A 19,879-nucleotide genomic window follows, 5' to 3' on the forward strand; every position below is an offset into this window, starting at 1 on the left:
ATTACTACCTCTAAGCATTATTGCTAATGAATCAACTTAAATGTTGCTGAGTTAGAGGAAAGTGAGCTGCATTTCATTACCATTTAAACACAAAGTTTTATTAATTCACTTTCAAACCCATGAACAGGAGAGGTGGATTTCGACAGGGAAAAACTTAGAAAGTGATATACCAAACAGGGAGATAATTAGACTAAGCCTTGAGTCTGTTGTTGGGTAGGGACCGTCTCTATATGTTGCCAATTTGTACTTCCCAAGGGCTTAGTACAGTGCTCTGCACACAGTAAGCGCTCAATAAATACGATTGATTGAATGCATGAATGAATAAAGTAAAAATGAAATTAGTGTATCTCACTTGTTTCTTGAGAGCTAATGAAATTAACTTTGCTTTATTATTATTAATAATAATAGTAGTGGTATTAGAGAAGCAGCATGATATAGTGGTTAGAGCATGGGCCTGGGAATCAGAAGGTCAGGGTTTCTAATTCTGGCTACACCATTTGTCTGGTGTGTGACCTTGGGCAAGTCACTTTACCTCTCAGTGCCTCATCTGTAAAATGGGGATTGAGACAGTGAGCCCCATATGGAACAGGGACTGTGTCCAACCTGAGATACTTGCTCCACCCCAGCGCTTAGTATAGTGCCTGGCATAGAGTATGTGCTTAACAAACACCACAATTATTAGAATTATTATTAAGTGCTTCCTATGTGCCAAGCACTGGAGTAGATACAATAAACAAGAGCTCCAAGTATTTAGTCCCCATTTTGCAGCTGAAGAAACTGATTCTTGTACCCTCGGCACCAGGCCATACCTCTTCACACTTTGAATCAAAGTAAAAGGAAGCCAACTCACCAGTACCATTTGTCACAATTCCAGGTGACAAAAATGAAAGACTCTAAATAGGGCTGCTGGATTTGCTTTCAGCTGCATGCTTCCAGATTAGTCAGGGATCGGATAATTATGGTATTTAAGGGCTTCATGGCCTAGTGGGAAGAGCCCATGCCCAGGAGTCAGAAGGACCTGGTTCTAATCCCAGCTCTGCCACTAGTCCGCTGTGTACTTTGGGCAAGTCACTTTACTTCTCTGGGACTCAGTTACTTCATCTGCAAAATGGAGACTGTGAGCCCCATGTGGGACTTGGACTATATCCAACCTGATTACATTATATCTACCCTAGTGCTTAGTTCAGTTAACAAAGCCATAATTATTATTATTAGTCCCGTGGGAGATGGAGACTGGGCCCAAGCTGTCTAAACCTCCTACTTAGGAATATTGTACTCTCCCAAGCGCTTAGTACCGTGCTCTGCACGCAATAGACACTCAGTATATACCATTGAGGAGGTTGATGATGATGAATAGTCTCATTTTATTATCATCATCATTATCATAATATTCTCATTTTATCTGATTGTCATCAATTTCATCTGGATTGTCAGACTTAAAACAAGCACTCTCACCTGAAATACCTAAATATTGAGCATAGAGCATTTTTTTGATCCAAGTTATCTAAACAGCTTTTCCACTGTATATCTTGTCAGTTTTTCAGTACTTAGTCTGGCATTACAATGCCTGTATTTTCTCTTATTTATAAGTGATATTTTTCAACAGCTTGCCAAAGTCAGAAGCATCATGTTCCTTGCTATTTCAAAGTAATTTCTAGTCTTTTATTCTCTGTGGTCACTCAGTCACTGGATCATTAGAAGAGCCTGAAAAGTTTGTATTTCAAACCTTTGGGGAGAGTTTATGATTTTGGTTCATTTTAACAGATAATAATTCTATTTTTATTACCTGTCTTTCTATGTTCTTTCATTTAGATTAAATTTGACAGTGTGGAGGTGTGTGTTTGCTGTGAAATGCAACATCGGTCATCAGGTTGCAGCAATCTCGGTGAAACGCTGAAACTGAACCCACTTCAGGAGGACTGTAATGCTGTGCGGATTACTTTAAAGGTAATAAAGGCTCTCTGGTATCTTCCCTGATGCATAGCATTCGATTGCCAAAAGATTCCCGAAGAAACTTCTGAAAAGAATCTTTGGTCACATCGTTTAAATCAAAGCAAAAAGTGTTGGAGAAGAGGGAGGTTACTGGGCCTGGAGCAGGAGCGGCTGGAAGACTTCTAGACTGTGAGCCCACTGTTGGGTAGGGACCGTCTCTATATGTTGCCAACTTGTACTTCCCGAGCGCTTAGTACAGTGCTCTGCACACAGTAAGCGCTCAATAAATACGATTGAATGAAAGAATGCTAGAAATGCTAGAACTCGCGGAAGACGAGACCAGGTCAGCAGCCTAATGGATAGAGCATAGGTCTCAGACTCAGAGGACCTGGCTTCTGATCCCCGCTCTGCCACTTACCTGCTGGGTGACCTTGGGCAAGTCACTCTACTTCTCTGGGCCTCAGTTTCCTCATCTGTACATTGAGAATTAAATCCAACCCCCTCTTACTTAGACTGTGAGCCCCATGTGGGACTGGGTCCAACCTGATTAACTTGTATCTACCCCAGTGCTCACTACAGTGCTTGACACATAGTAAATGCTTAGCAAATACCATTTTTATTATCATTATTATTATTGGCATTGTGGTGAGTTTCAGGCCACAAGGGAACAATGTGTGCAAGGGGTCATAATTGGGCAAGATGAATAGTAATAAGAATTGATAACTGTGGTATTTGTTAATGATAATAATAGTTACTATTATTATTTTGGTGCTTATTAAACACTTACTATAGACCAAGCACTGTTCTCAGCACTGGAGTAGTTACAAGTTAATCAGGTTGGACACAGTCCCTATCCCACATGGGGTTCACACTCAATACTTATTTTACAGGTGATGTGACTGAGACCCAGAAGTGACTTGCCCGGGTCACACAGCAGACCACATATTATGTGCCAGGCCCTGGGGTAGATACAAGATAATCAGGTCGGACACATTCCCTTGTCCCACATGGGGCTCAGTCTTAATCCCCATTTTACAGATAAGGAAACTGTGAAACAGGTAAGTTGTGACCTGCCTAATTACACAGCAGGCGAGTGGCAGAGCTGGGATGAGAAGCAGCGTGGCTCAGTGGAAAGAGCCCGGGCTTTGGAGTCAGAGGTCATGGGTTCAAATCCCAGCTCCGCCAACTGTCAGCTGTGTGACTTTGGGCAAGTCACTTCACTTCCCTGGGCCTCAGTTCCCTCATCTGTAAAATGGGGATTAAAACTGTGAGCCCCCCCATGGGACAATCTGATCACCTTGTAAGCTCCCCAGTGCTTAAAACAGTGCTTTGCACATAGTAAGCACTTAACAAATACCATTATTATTATTATTATTATTATTATTATTATTGTTATTATTATTAGAACCCAGGTCTTTCTGACTCCAAGATGTTTGCTCTATGAGCACAGGATTTGGTTCAGTACAGGCTGGGGAGAGCTGATAAAATATACCTGAAAGCCAATAACAATGCTGAGATCTCCCGTCCAGATCAATGTTTAATAAGCCTTCAACTGAGGATCTGCACTATTTGATTAGAGTAGAAGTGGTTCTCAAAGCACCACTCAATCAGGGGCATTTGTTAAGTGTTTAATGTGTGCAGAGCACTGTACTAAGCCTTTGGGAGAGGACATTACAGAAGGGTTGGTGAGCATGTTCCTTGCCCACAGGGATGTTTTGATATAGAGGGAACACTCTCTATTATTTGCCAGTCATATTCCTGCCACACACAGAGTATAATAGGCAGGTTTGTGGACAAGTGTACGCAGCGTGTAAGTCCATCACAAATAGCACAGTTATTATTTTCATCAGAGTGGGCCACACACTTGCAAGATGCATTACAGTTGTGCACTTGTGCCTACATTACAACAGTGCTCCAGCGCTTAGAACAGTGCTTTGCACCTAGTAAGCGCTTAATAAATGCCATCATTATTATCATCATCATTATTATTATTATTATTATTATTATTATTACAGCCGCCACTGTCAGTCTCTCCAACCCAACCATTTCTGAGGCATGGCGGCTCTTTGCTTTGGTGGTCATTATCGTATTGGTGCCGTTTTGGCATACAAAACTTTTTGAGGTAAATTTTCTACAGCTATTTGAAATATCAGTGCTATGTTATTTTTAAGTGATGAAGCACAATTCTCCCCATTATTCTGAAGTTATGGAAGATCAGGTACATTGAATTATGCCAGTGGAAAATGTAAAAGTAGTGGACTTTACAACAATGTGAGCCCACTGTTGGGTAGGGACTGTCTCTATATGTTGCCAACTTGTACTTCCCAAGCGCTTAGTACAGTGCTCTGCACACAGTAAGCGCTCAATAAATACGATTGATGATGATGATGATGATGATGTCTGAGACTTTACACCTGGGTCCCGCAAAGTCTGTAGAGTTGAAGTTGTATGTTCTTCAAAATAGGAAACCTCACTATGCAAAATTAATGATACCTGAGTACTCGATGAGTAATCAATTTGGGGGAAAATTGTGTATAAAACTATTGAAACAATTCTATTTTATCCTATATTTCCTTAGACCAAGTTAAGATCTCTTTACTTTCTGACTTTGTCATATTTCTGAGAGAAACAAGTAAACAACTTGCCGTGAGGGTAAATTGCTCTATTTTTTGGAGAGAAAACAGCTGTGATGAGCAGCAAGCATTTATTTCTTTGTCTTTAAATTCAGTGCATATTAGAGGATGAAGTGCTTCTTTAAGGGCCTATGAATTCTGCTTCTTAAGGTATTAAGTGCGATCACAAGCGCTGTTCTAAATTCTAGGGTAGATTCATGTTAATCAGGTCGGTCACTGTTCTTGTCCCACATGGGGCACTTAGTCTAAAGGCAAAGGAGAAAAGGTATTGAATCCCCATTTTATCATTGAGGAGACTGAGGCACAGAGAAGTTGTGACTTGCCCAAGGTCACACAATAAGCGAGCGGTGGAGCCGGGATTAGAACTCAGACTGTCAGACTTGTGCCCTTTCCAGTAATCCATGCTGCTTCTGCAAATTCAGTAAGACATTTGGGTTCTCAAAGTTCCTCTTTGAGTAATCTGTCAGTGTTATTGATGGCATAGATGGATAATAATAATAATAATAATAATAATAATAATGGCATTTATTAAGTGCTTACTATGTGCAAAGCACTGTTCTAAGCACTGGGGAGGTTACAAGGTGATCAGATCCCATGGGAGGTCTTCATCCCCATTATACAAATGAGTTAACTGAGGCATAGAGAAGTGAAGTGACCTGCCCAAAGTCACACAGCTGACAATTGGCGGAGTGGGAATTTGAACCCATGACCACGATAGAGCACGGGCCTATGGGTTCTAATCCCGACTCAACTGCTTGTCTGCTGTGTGACCTTCACTTCCCTGTGCCTCAGTTACCTCATCAGTAAAATGGGGATTAAGATTATGAACGCTGTCTGGGACAGGGACTGTGTCCAAACTGATAAACTTGTATCTCCCCAAGCACTTGGTACAATGCCTGGCACATAAGTCAGTGCCTAACAAATACCATTAAAAAATAAACATATCCCTGGTTGCTGCTCTCTTCCTTTGAAATCTTCACCTCTATAGATGGTAAACAAGTCCAAAAGGAGCTGGAGATGTTCCTTTCTTGAACCTTGGCAAAAAAAATAAATAAAAAATTAGGCATTTCCACCCAGCGGACAATTGGAGCAAAGGAGCGTACATTTTCTGAACCATGTTAGTGATTCCCCCTCAAATTGAGAAGAAAATCAAAAGCCAAATCTTCTCAAGTCTCCAACGGCATTTTAAATATGCCTCAGCCAGAAACGAAGTTGGCCGTCGGTAACGATAGGTTGATCCAAAATATAATTGTAATGGAGACTGTAGTTGAGGGCATAAAGCAGTTCTGTCTCCAGAGGTCATCGTGGATTCAGCCAATCAGTTGATCATATTTATAGAGTGCTCACTGTGTGCAGAGCACTATACTAAGCGCTTGGAAGAGTAGAATATAACAGTAGAATATAACATTCCCTGCCCACAAGAAGCTTACAGTCAAGATTCAAAGGAGAGAATGAAACTGCCAGCTTCAAGTGTAGAACAGGAGAATTCTACTCCTGTAAAACGAACTGGGGAGGAAGAATTGGATTACCCTGGATTCCTATGGGGAAAAAAACCCCACCCAAAACAACAACAACAACTAAAACCTCTCTAAATCTGGTCAATTCAGAAGAATTTGAAGTATAGACGTCCAAAGAAAGTCACTTCAGAAGTATAGCATTATGAGTTATCCATCAAAATATTCAGCTGCAGAAACCCACTTTATTTATGAAGATTCCTTCTTCAAACAAAAATCTTTGAAGAGTCCTGATTTCTAATTTTTTTATGGTATTAAGCACATACTATGTGCTGGGCACTCTACTAAGCACTGGGGTAGATGCAAGCTAATCAGGTTAGACACAGTCCCCACCCCACATGGGGCTCACACTGTTAATACTTATGTTACAGATGAGGTAACTGAGGCACAGAGAAGTCAAGTGACTTACCCAAGATCACACAGTAGATAAGTGGCATAGCTGGACTTAGAACCCAAGTCCTTCTGACTCCCAGGTTTGTGTACTCTTAAAAGGTGAGAAGACGTCAGGAAATGATTAATTCATTTAATTCATTTACACATTCACCCTCTCCCTCCTCTTATTGAGCCCTAGTGGGTGATCTGAAATCTCATTAAAATTAATTTGAAATTGTGGCATTATGTGGAACCAATTTTCAAAGTATAGATTATCTGTATTTTGGACTAAATGAAAAGTATCTGATGGGAAAAACCCTTTAAACTGGAGAAGAGTGGTGACTTCAATTTAGATACTATTTTGAATGAACCAATCTATTTCATTACTACAACACCCAGAATATTGGTCACGTATCAGAAATGTATGCTGATCAATAAATAATTTACTATCAGTTAATATCTGTCTACCTCCCCTCTGTTCCAGAGGTGATAAAAGAGGTGGAAGGCAAGAGAATTAACCCGAGGGAGTTTGGGAAAGAGCATCAGGGAGGTCCGGAGGAGGAGGAGGCCAGCAGAGTTGACTTTGCCAAAGCTAGATTTCTTGCAGTCTTTTAGACTGTGAGCCCACTGTTGGGTAGGGACTGTCTCCATATGTTGCCAACTTGTACTTCCCAAGCGCTTAGTACAGTGCTCTGCACACAGTAAGCGCTCAATAAATATGATTGATCGATTGATTGATTGCAGTCCTCATGCCTCTTTTCCAAGATCACCCCCCTCACTTCCTTCCCTGCCTACCTCACTGCAGCTACAGCTGTTCCTTACACAGTCTTCACTTCACGTCACACTGCCAGAGCTCTTAACCTAATTTCGAGTCAAGGATTTGCTCTACGGGGTGTGTATTTTTGGCGAATAGGAGTGTGTGTTTTTCTGCCATAGGATCTATGATGTAGAGTCATCTAAGATGCAGAGTCCGAAGTCAGACACTGATAACGCTTTGGTTCCTGTGCTGTTTGAGGAAGGTTCAGTGCCAAGGAAGCGGTTGAGGTGTGGGTGTCTTTTGCAGTAGGAGCCTCTGGCCAGAGCTCAAATGTGGCCACCACTTTTGCCACTGTTTGTGCTGTTCACCAAACTCTTGTGCTGCTGCTCTAGGTCCTTGTCCCCCTGCCACTTAGAGCTAGAATTGGAGAATTCTGAGACAATATCAAGGACCAGAAACAAGTAGTGGCGTGAAAACCCAGAATAGCCCACTGTGGGCTGGGAATGTGTCCACTTAACTTTATATGGTACTCTCCCAAGTGCTTAGTACAGTGCTTTGCACACAGCAAGCGCTCAATAAATATGATTGATTGAATTAATGAATGAATAGTGAGGAAAGATGACAGAGAAAGAGGCTGACAAGCCAAGTAAAATGATTTCAAATACCAGCCTCTGGTATCCATATCACATATTCCTGAAGCTTGTCTTGGATGATAGGGGCCACACCATATGCATATTTTGTATAACCCCTCAGCACTGAATGCACAACAGTCATTATAATTGCATAGTATCTAGACCAAGCTGGTTGTTGAAAATATTTCATGAAGATACAATAACTTAAATGCAGCGTGGCTCAGTGGAAAGAGCCTGGGCTTTGGAGTCAGAGGATATGGGTTCAAATCCCAGCTCTGCCAATTGTCAGCTGTGTGACTTCAGGCAAGTCACTTAACTTCTCTGGGCCTCAGTTGCCAGCAGACTGTAAAATGGGGATTAAGACTGTGAGCTCCCTGTGGAATAACCTGATCACCTTGTAACCTCCCCAGCACTTAGAACAGTGCTTTGCATTCATTCATTCATTCATTCAATCGTATTTATAGAGCGCTTACTGTGTGCAGAGCACTGTAGTAAGCGCTTGGGAAGTCCAAGTTGGCAACATATAGAGATGGTCCCTACCCAACAACGGGCTCACAGTCTAGAAGTTTGGTCACCTGAAGTACATTTCTCCTTTTCCACTGTGTAGATTCTCTCTAAATTATACAAAAAAGACCTTGAAAGTCTAAGGTGGAGTAACAAACAGGAACGGTATCTACAGGAAGCAAAACTTCTCCTTTGTCAACTCATACGTGTTCCCTTTACAGGCCTTGAACACCATAGGAGGAGAAATAGGTCACATAATTTTTTCTTTTCACTTCGCAAGCAATGTACCACGCAACAAGTATTCTCTATTCATTCTCAGTTAAAAGGCCTTAAAAGTGCACATGGTAAGCACTTAATAAATGCCATCATTATTATTATAACTATGGCCAAGGCCTATCAGATAAAATTCTGATTCATTTTTAGTCAATATTGTGTTGTTACTATGAATACAGTACCAGAATGATTGCAGATGGAGGTGGGCCACTCTGGGAGAGATGTGTCCACGGCGTCGCCATGGGTCAGAGGCGACACGACGGCATAAGGCAAGACAAGCAAAAACAGAGAATCATTACCTGAGAAATATTAACTAGCTCTTTGGTTGCAGTATCTTTTTTGAATTCTTTAAATTGAACTATAAGTATCCTGCATCACAGAATGTCAGGATGATTCTGTTTTATTGAAATGAGCAAACAACAAGCATGACAACACAACAAAGACCAGTCTTTGTGAGTAGCCAGTGTGGTCTGGATTTTTGCACTTTTTTGTCTTTACAAGTTTATTCTGTCTTGCTATAACTCAGCCTTGTTTTCCATGCAACAACATCACTGTTCCTCTTTCATTGCTTCCTATACCTACAACTCCCCCATCAACTCTCTAAATTTCAACCCCCTCTTGAAGAGACCAGCCTCCTGGCAACCCCCAACAGAGCACAGTCCTGGGAGTCAGAGGGTCATGGATTCTAATCCTGACTCTGCTACATGTCTGCCGTGTGACCTTGGGCAAGTCACTTTGCTTCTCTGTGCCTCAGTTACCTCATCTGTAAAATGGGGATTGAGACTGTGAGCCCCATGTGGGACAGAAATTGTTTCCAACCTGATTTGCTCATGTCCACCCTATCGCTTAATACAGTACTTGGCACATAGTAAGCACTTAACAAATATTATTATTATTATTATTACTATCCCTAGATGAGCCTGTCAGCTGTCCTTTTGGTAATATTAAAACCATCCAGAATGAACTTGGCTAAATCCTGCAACTACTCCCTCCCCACTCCACAGCTCCTTCCACGTATATCTCTTGCTCCCTGCTCCCGTGCTGCTTTTCAAGAGTTGGTCCCCTACCTTCTCCCTACATCTCCCAACTCCTACTGGTGTCTCTGACTCTTTGTCCCTCTGCTACTAAAAGCACTTGCTTCCACTCTCCTCCTGTCCTTCCCTGCAGTTTTCAACCTCTCACTCTTCAATAGCTCCTTCTCCTCAGTTCTTAAACATATCCTAGTCTCTCCCATGCTAAAAATGCCCTCTCTGGATCCCGTAGCCCCCTCCAGGTATGGCCCCATCTCCCTGAACCCATTACCAACTAAACTCTTGGAATGGGTCTTATAATATCCTTGTCCTAACAACAACAATAATAATAACAATTTTGATATTTAAAAGTGCTTCCTATGGGCTAAGCGTTGTGGTAACTTCCTCTCCACCAATTCTTTTCTTATTATCACTAATAATAATAATAATAATGGTATTTGTTAAGCACCTAAGCACTGGGATAGATACATGTTAATCAGGTTGATGCAGTCCCTTTTCCACACAGGGTTCACAGTCATAATCCCTGTTTTACAGAGAAGCAGTGTGGCTCAGTGGAATGAGGCTGGGCTTGGGAGTCAGAGGTCATGGGTTCTAATCCCAGCTCCGCCGCTTGTCAGCTGTGTGACTTTGGGCAAGGCCACTTAACTTCTCTGGGCCTCAGTTACCTCATCTGTAAAATGGGGATTAAGACTGTGAGCCCCATGTGGGACACCTGATTACCTTGTATCCCCCCCAGTGCTTAGAACAGTGCTTGGCACATAGTAAGCACTTAATAAATGCTATTATTATTATTATTATTACAGATGAGGTAACTGAGGCCCAGTGAAGTGACTGGCCTAAACTTATTCACTTCCTGTTTATCTGACAACAGCCTCTCAAGTCCAGTTGTTGACTTCACATCTCCAGTACTGATACTATTTATGAAGAACTTACTGCATACAGAGCTCAGTACTAAGAACTTGGGAGCTGGTAGATGTGGTCCCTGCCCACAAGTAATTTACAGCATAGAAGGCAAGGCAGACATTGAAATAAATTCAAATTGGGGAAATGCCAAGGCATAACAGTAGGTTTCAAAGTGCTGTCGAGCTGTGGGTGGGATAACTACCAAACGTTTAAAGGGGATGGATCCAAGTGCGTAGGTAGAAGGGAGAGGGAGGGAGGGAGTAGGGGAAATGAGGGCTTAGTCGGGAAGACCTCCTGGAGGAGAAGTGATTTTAGGAGGCTTTGGAAGATGGGGAGAGTGAGAAACTTTCTGATATGAATAATAATGATGGCATTTGTTAATAATATAATTATATTTGTTAGGCACTACGTGACAAGCACTGTTCTATCAATCAATCAATCATATTTATTGAGCGCTTATTATGTGCAGAGCACTGTACTAAGTGCTTGGGAAGTACAAGTTGGCAACATATAGAGACGGTCCCTACCCAACAGTGGGCTCACAGTCTAGAAGGGGGAGACAGAGAACAAAAGCGTAGGAGCAGAGACAAGGTAATCAGGTTGTCCCGCGTGGGGCTCAGTCTTAATCCCCATTTTACAGATGAGGGAACTGAGGCACGGCGAAGTGAAGTGACTTGCCCAAGTTCACATAATAATGATGATGGTATTTGTTACGTGCTTACTATGTGCCAAGCACTGCTGTAAGCACTGGGGTAGATACAAGATAATCAGGTTGCCCCACATGGGGCTCACAGTCTTAATCCCCATTTTACAGATGAGATAACTGGGGCACAGAGAAGTTAAGTGACTTGCCCAAAGTCACACAACTGATAAGTGGCAGAGGCAGGATTAGAACCCACGACCTCTGACTCCCAAACCTGTGCTCTTTCCACTAGGCCATGCTGCTTCTAAGGGAAGGGATTTCCAGGCCAGAGGAAGGATTGGGGGCCAGGGGTCAGTGGCAACTAGACAAGCTCTAGTCGGGAGGTAGGCACTAAACTAAATTACAGGTAGGAGAAAACAATTGATTATGAAAATTTGTGCATCAGTGTGTGAGTGTCCCAGGCCTTAAGTGATGTGGAAGTGCTGAAGCAGCCGTGAGGCAATGAAAGATTAACCAGGGAAGGCCTCCTGGAGGAGATGTAATTTCAGATGGAAGCAGAAATTGAGAAGAGCAGTGGTAGAGCTTAATTCAGTGTTCTGCACATAGTAAGCACTCAGTAAATACCCTTGATTGATTGATTGGTCTGTTGGGTTTGAAGGGAGTTTCAGGCCAAAGGGAGGTGTGAGCAAGAGGCTGGCAGTGAGAGAGATGAGAATGAGGCACAGTGGGGAAATCCCTTTAGTTTTTCCACCTCTACAATCTCAAGGAGCTCAGCCACTCACATTGTCCCCCCCTCTAGACTGTAAGCTTATTATGGACAGGGAACATATCTGCTAATTCTTTTGGATTGTACTCCCCCAAGCGCTTAGTACAGTGCTCTGCATATAGTATGCGCTCGAGAGGAAGCATGGTCTAGTGGATAGAGCACTCTCCTGGGAGTCAGAAGGGCCTGGGTTCTAATCCCAGCTCCGCTACTTGTCTGCTGTGTGACCTTGGGCAAGTCACTTCACTTCTGCATGGCTCAGTGGAAAGAGCCCGGGCTTGGTAGTCAGAGGTCATGGGTTCTAATTCCGACTCTACCACATATCTGATGTGTGACCTTGGGCAAGTCACTTAACTTCTCTGAGCCTCAGTTCCCTCATTTGTAAAATGGGGATTAAGACTGTGAACCCCATGTGGGACAACCTAATCACCTTGTAACTGCCCCCCCCCCCCCCGCCAGCGCTTGGGAACAGTGCTTCACACATAGTAAGCGCTTAACAAATGCCATTATTATTATTATTATTATTCTGTGTCTGTTACCTCATCTGTAAAGTGGGAAAGTGCTTCCCAAGCGCTTAGTACAGTGCCCTGCACTCAGTAAGCGCTCAATAAATACGATTGATTGATTAAATAACACTGTGTGCCTCATGTGGGACATGGACTGTGTCCAAACTGACTAGCTTGTATATAACCCAACGCTTAGTACAATGCCCGGCATAGAGTACGCGCTTAACAAATACCATAAGAAACTAACTAGATAAATGAGCAGCGTTGATTGTTTCAGCTACCACTTCTATGTGAACAACTCCCAAATCTACATCTCTAGCCCAGACTTCTCATCTAAGCTGCAGTTCTGCCTCTCCCCCTGCCTTCTCTCTCCACTTCAATCCATACTTCATGCTGCTGCCCGGATTATCTTTGTCCAGAAACGCTCTGGGCATATTACTCCCCTCCTCATAAATCTCCAGTGGCTACCAATCAATCTGCGCATCAGGCAGAAACTCCTCACCCTGGGCTTCAAGGCTGTCCATCACCTCGCCCCCTCCTACCTCACCTCCCTTCTCTCCTTCTACTGCCCAGCCCGCAACCTCCGCTCCTCCACCGCTAATCTCCTCACTGTACCTCGTTCTCGCCTGTCCCGCCGTCGACCCCCGGCCCACGTCATCCCCCGGGCCTGGAATGCCCTCCCTCTGCCCCTCCGCCAAGCCAGCTCTCTTCCTCCCTTCAAGGCCCTGCTGAGAGCTCACCTCCTCCAGGAGGCCTTCCCAGACTGAGCCCCTTCCTTCCTCTCCCCCTCGTCCCCCTCTCCATCCCCCCATCTTACCTCCTTCCCTTCCCCACAGCACCTGTATATATGTATATATGGTTGTACATATTTATTACTCTATTTATTTATTTATTTATTTGTTTATTTTACTTGTACATTTCTATCCTATTTATTTTATTTTGTTGGTATGTTTGGTTCTGTTCTCTGTCTCCCCCTTTTAGACTGTGAGCCCACTGTTGGGTAGGGACTGTCTCTGTGTGTTGCCAATTTGTACTTCCCAAGCGCTTAGTACAGTGCTCTGCACATAGTAAGCGCTCAATAAATACAATTGATTGATTGATTGATTGATTGCCTTCAAAATCTCTCCACTTAACGCCCAGCTTGGACCTTGAACTGCACATGTCTATTAGTGAAGTTTTCATCATCTCTCCTAAACCCACTCCTCCATCCAACTGTAACTGAGGGTAACTCTTCCCCTCCTGGCACTAACATGCCTCCCTGTCCCAGGAGCCTATGGCCATGGGGTCATCCTCGACTCCTCGCTGTCCTTCTGCTCTCACATTCAGCCTGCTGCTAAATCCTGCCGGTTCTTTCTCCACAACCTCTTCGGCACCCTCCCCTTCCTCTTCACCAAAACAGCTACTTTCCTGAGCTCTGCTCTTATTGTGGCTACAAGAACAGCATGGCCCAGTGGAAAGAGCACGGGCCTGAGAGTCTCATCCCTCCGACTCATCTCTCTCATTCAACGCACATATTCAATCGGTTACCAAGTCCTGTTAGTTCAACCTTCACAACACTGCTAAAATCTGCCCCTTCCTCTCCAGCCAATCTGCTACTGTGTTAATCCAACCACTTATCCGGTCCCACATTGATTACTGGATCAGCCTCCTTGCTGACCTCCCTGTCTCCTGTCTCTCCCCATTCTAGTCCATACTTCACTCTGCTGCCTGGATTGTATTTCTGCAAAAACACTCGGTCTATGTTTCCCCACTCCTCAAGAACCTCCAGTAGTTGTCCATCCACCTCCGCATCAAACAGAAACACCTTACAGTCAGCTTTAAAGCACTCAACCACATTGTCTCTTCCTACCTCTCTACTCTCCTATTACCGAGCCCCGCACACTTCTCTCCTTTAAAGCCAACCTACTCATTGTACCTCAGTCTCATCTACCTTATCTTTGACTTCTCACCCACATTCCGACTCTGGCCTGGAATGCCCTCCCTCTTCATATCCGACAGACAATCGCTCTCCCCACCTTGAAAGTCTTACTGAAGGCACATCTCCTCCAAGAGGCCTTCCCTGACTAGGCCTTCATTTCCTCTTCTCCCTCCCTTCTACATCACTCTTGTACTTGGATTTGTTCACTTTATTCACCACCCCCCTCAGTCCCAAAACACTTATGTCCACATCCGTAATTCATTCATTTATATTAATATCTGCCTCCCCTGAGACTTTCAGCTCACTGCGGGCAGGAAATGTAGTAGACTCTGTTATATTGTACTCTCCCAAGTGTTTACTACAGTGCTCTGCACACAGTAAGTGCTCAATCAGATCAAGAAGCCTAGGTCACCCTTCCATAAAGGGACAGGAAGAGAAAAGTTGCAGGAGGAAAACAAATTCTTTGGGGGAATTTAAGTGTTTTCTTATTCCAAATATTTTGTGACCTCTTCCTTAGATGTGTGATTCAAACATGAAATAAGACAATTTACTGGCTGATGAAAAATTCTCAGGGACTCGAAAAATAAACTCTCCTGATACTGAGAACTTTTTTAGCCATACTAAAGTAGTAAAAGTGGCTTGTCTGTAATTTCAATGGTAAATACCCTGTCAATTTGACAGTTTGATAACACTTAGTTTTCACCCTGTCTTTAGAAGCAGCTGAATGGAGAGCCGATGCCCCTTAAGAAGATTTTTCTTTAGGAAGGCGTGACCTCCCAATGGTACATGATCCCAAAATCCAAGTGCTTAACAGGAAACTTGTATTAACGTGTTGCACACTTCATGTGCATAAATCAAATTTTTTTAGAGACAATCTATCTCATTTCAAGACTATGAAAATCTGAGTTTAAATCGGAAAACTGAGTCAATGACCATTTTGCATATCAAAATGTAGTTTAATGAAGGAAAAAGGTGTCTTGAGGGAAGTGAAGGTTTTTTCTTCCTACTTATAATTATTGCATCAACCTCCAAAAATGAAACAAACTATCTGTAGAATGGATTCAAGTTAACCGATCTGTCTGAGAATCCAAATTTTAGGTGTCACATTAGTTTGTTGATCATAAGCTAGCCTTTATCCAAAATTTGCTCTCAGTATAGAACTAATGTGTTAATTTTTCCAAGGAGTGTATGAGTCAAAGTGAAAAATATTCAATAGTGCTGATTACACACCAATAGATTTCCCTTTGACCCAAAAATATATTCTTTTTTTATATATAGCTCAAGAGGGTTATCCTTCAGTTTTAAAGATGACAACCCTAGCAGTTGAATTCAACACAGCCGGTGATTGAGTAGCCAAAAAGGCTCATTCATGCTGCACCTTCAGTGTCAACGTCATTGTGTTCACACAGCTGTGTTCTCTTGTTGATTGTTGAGGAGCTGGTGTGGTTTTCACTTGCCTCACGATTATCTGTAGTTTCTGCTCAAAAAGAGCCGTTTTTATATTGATAGCAATGCTGCAAGCCTGTCTACCCTTGGCAATTGACTCCAGTTTTCAGTTGCCATGGAGCATTGTCTGACCTCATGTTTTATAATGGCCTTAAAATGCTTCCTCTGTCAATCCTCACTTTTGGTTTCTCATCTTCAGTTTGCTACCTAGCGTCTGTCTGTGTATTCTGCTGTCATTCATTCTCTTCCCATGTCCCACACAGTGCCGTGGAATTATTATTATTAATAATAATATTGATAATAATAATTATGGTACTTGTTAAGCGTTTCCTACGTGCCGTGCACTGCTGTAAGCACTGGGGTAGGTACAAGTTAATCAAGATGGACACAGTCTCCCTCCCGTGTGGGGCTCACTCTTAATCCCCATTTTACAGAAGAGGTAACTGAGGCCCAGAGAAGTGAAGTGGCTTGCCCAAGGTCACACAGCAGACATGTAGAAGCTGGGATTAGAACCCAGGTCCTTCTGGCTCTCAGGCCTGCTTCCATGTGGGGAGACTGGCTTTGTTCTTGGACTCTGTGGTCTTTCAGCCCATTCTGCCACTTGTCGTTGAGTTCAGCCTGTGAGCGACCCTGATGGAGCTGCTCTGGGAGATGGGTGTGTCCTGTGTGGGGAGTCTAGGTCTGACAGCTATAGAGAAAGTTGGGCAAAACAACAGTTTTGCAGATCTTTATTTGTTCTGGAGCCTGCTGTCACGCTAAAGCCACCATCTGACATGCACCCCAAGGATAAGCTGGCCTTCTTGGCTCGATTTTCCATCGTTTATCTCTCTAAGCATCATTGGTCAGTCTGCTGCTGAGGAAACAAAGTCTGTGACTAGGTTACATCTGGGTTGGCGTTGTAGGTTTTTTTATTGTAGCTATAGTTTTTTTGGTATCCCAGGGGATGGAAAGTGTTTAGTTAAATGGGTGCTTAGGCACTACATTTTATTTTTCATCCTGTTAATTATTGATAATTTTGTTCTGATATTATTACTATTAGTTTTCTTTTGTTGATATTTTGCACCATTATAATGCCCCAAAGTTTTCCAGTCAGATTAAACTTTAAACCAACTTCGGTTCGGTTTAAAGGTCAGTCGAGGTAAAACTTCAAACTAACTCCTGTTTCTCCGAGTTTTTCACCCCGATTTTGTAGCATAGTCGATAAAATTAAACACAGCAAGCAAAAGCCCTTGCTAAGGGGATTGATTGCTCAGATGAAACTCCTGGGAGCGGGTTAACACCTGCAAATTAGTCTTTTACACAAATTGTTTAAACAAGTCAGCTCCCACGACATGAAGCCGTCCGCTAGCAGTAGCAACGTAGATTTGGGAGTCATCTGTGTGGCCATGGCAGTTGAAGCAATGGGGAGGAGGCGATGAGCTCCCCAAGAAAGTGAGTGTAGATTGAGAAGAGAAATGAACACAAGAAAAGAGCCTTGGGAGACACTGACATTAAGGGGAGGGGAGGCAGTGGATTTGGAAAGACTGAGAAGGATCAGCCAGCATGGAATGGTGGATAGAGCCCCAGCTTGGGAGTCAGAAGGCCATGAATTCTCATCCTGGCTCCTCCACTTGTCTGCTGGGTGACCTTGGGTAAGTCACTTCACTTCTCTGTGGCTCGGGTACCTCATCTGTAAAAGGGGGATCGAGAGGGTGAAACCCATGGGGGACTGTCCAACTTGATTTGCTTGTATCCACCCCAGCACTTAGTTCACTGTCTGGCCCATAGTAAACTCTTAACAAATACCACAATTATTATTATTATTATTATTATTATCAACCAGGAAAGCCCTGTGGCAGAAACTCCAAGTTAGATAGTGCTTCTGGGAGAATGGACAAGTCCACATGATGGTTGAAGGCAGCCAAAAGATCAAAGAGGATTAGGGAAGAGGGCAGAAAATCTGGCAGGAAGGAAGGCAGTGAAGGAGAAACCTGTTCCAGTGAATGGGGCAGAAATTAGATTTGAGAAGGTCAAGAGAGGAGTTGGAGAGGAGATGTCAAAATGCGTGGCTCAGTGGAAAGAGCCCGGGCTTTGGAGTCAGAGGTCATGGGTTCAAATTCCGGCTCCGCCGCGTGTCAGCTGTGTGACTTTGGGCAAGTCACTTCACTTCTCTGTGCTTCAGTTAACTCATCTGTAAAATGGGGATTAAGACTGTGAGTCCCCCGTCGGACAACCTGATCGCCTTGTAACCTCTCCAGGACTTAGAACAGTGCTTTTTACAAAGTAAGTGCTTAATAAATGCCATTGTTGTTATTATTTTTAAACTCAGAGATGTTCCAAACAGAACTTATCTTCCCACCCAAACCACGTCCTCTAAATGTCTTTGCCATCACCATAGACAACATCACTGTCCTTTCTATCTCACAGGTCAATAAACATGGCATTATCCTCAACTCATTTCTCCAATTCAACCCACATACTCAAATCAATCAGTGGTATTTATTGAGCTCTTACTATGTGCAGAGCACTGTACTAAACACTTGAATCCTCACCATACTACCTCACAGCATTGCTAAAATCTGCTCTTTCATCTCCATCCAAACTAATCCTATGTTGATCCAAGCACTTATCCTGTCCCCCCCCCCTTGCCTATTATATCAGCCTCCTTGCCGACCTCCCTGACTCTTGTCTCTCCCCACTCCAGGCCATAGGTGTGAACAGATAGGATCAGATACACAGGTTGGGGTCAGATTTTGAAGGTGGACAGGTGATTACCCCTTGAAGGATAGGAGAAGGCAGAGAATATGGATGTAGGGGTGGCAGGGCCAGGGGAGGTGAGGGAGAGATTTTGTGGAGGTCACACCTGCTCATTTCAACTTTGTCATCAAAGTAGTTGGCAGGGCCCGTCGATGGGGAGGGGAGCAGGAAGATGCGTCCACTGGAGTTTTCAGGAAGGAGATGAAGGTCTGGAATCATTGGTGCAGGCATGGAGGTTGATGAGGAAAGAGAAGTAATGTTGCTGAGGAGATGAGAGGTGAGAAGTACAATTAAAAGGGATCAAAGAAGCAGCAAGACCTACAAGAAAGAGCACAGGCCTGGGAATCAGAGGACCTGAGTTCTAATTCTGGCTCTGCCACATGTTTGCTGTGTGACCTTGGGCAAGTCAATTTACTTTTCTAGGCCTCAGTTACCTCACCTGTAAAACTGGGGATTAAGAATGTGAGCCCTCTGTGGGACAGGGACTGTGTCCAACCCAATTATCTTATATTTACCCCAACCCTTAGTACAGTGCCTGGCACATAGTAAGCGCTTAACAAATACCACACACACACACACACACACACACACGAGGAGAGGACACGTATTATGGAGGCGATCAAGAGTTGGGGTTTGGTTCGACTGTTCAGTCCCCATTAGACTGTAAGATCTCCTTTTAATAATAATTGTGGTATTTGTTAAACGCTTACTATGGGCCAAACACTCTTCTAAGCGCTGGGGTAGATACAAGGTAATTTCGTCGGACGCAGTCCCTGTCTCACATGGGGCTCACAGTCTTAATCCCCATTTTACAGATGAGGTAACTGAGGCACAGAGAAGTTAAGTGACTTGCCCAAGGTCACACAGCAGACACGTGGCAGAGCAGGGTTTAGAACCCATGTCCTCTGACTTCGAGGCCCCTCTTTCCACTAAGCCGTTCTGCTCCTTAGAGCAGAGCAGGGATCGTGTCTACCAACTGAATTGTACTCGCCCACATTAGTACAAAGCACGTGCTTGGTAAATAACATTAACTGATGAAATGATCGATGGATCGATTAGGTGGTGGGAGATGGATGGAGGGGCAGCAGGAGCAAGAATGTTGACCAGTGCAGAGGGTGAACTTGAAGGTGTGCATTTGTGTGTCAAGAAAAAGGGGGTCTGGGTAGGGAGTCCAAATGTGTCACGGTGGTTTGGGACAAATGGAGAGAGCCTAGAGATTAAAGGGCTTTGGGTGAAGAGGGGGAAGATGCACATATAACGATTTTAACATGAGTTCAATTCCTTCTTTCTGACTTGGAAAACAATAGCTATAGTCT

At 43.5% G+C, this 19,879-nt stretch overlaps 1 protein-coding gene across 2 annotated transcripts in view; it reads left to right on the plus strand.

The window, feature by feature from the left end:
- The window catches only part of FAM189A1 (family with sequence similarity 189 member A1), a 408,034-nt gene that overhangs the window by 297,568 nt on the left and 90,587 nt on the right, over positions 1-19,879 (plus strand). For both annotated transcript variants that reach the window (XM_038746877.1, XM_038746876.1), the window contains exon 4: positions 1,813-1,947. In XM_038746877.1, coding sequence (XP_038602805.1) covers positions 1,813-1,947 — 135 coding nt within the window. The remainder of the gene's footprint in view (positions 1-1,812; positions 1,948-19,879) is intronic.

This window comes from Tachyglossus aculeatus, chromosome 5 (genome assembly GCF_015852505.1).
Source record: "Tachyglossus aculeatus isolate mTacAcu1 chromosome 5, mTacAcu1.pri, whole genome shotgun sequence".
Lineage (NCBI taxonomy): Eukaryota > Metazoa > Chordata > Mammalia > Monotremata > Tachyglossidae > Tachyglossus > Tachyglossus aculeatus.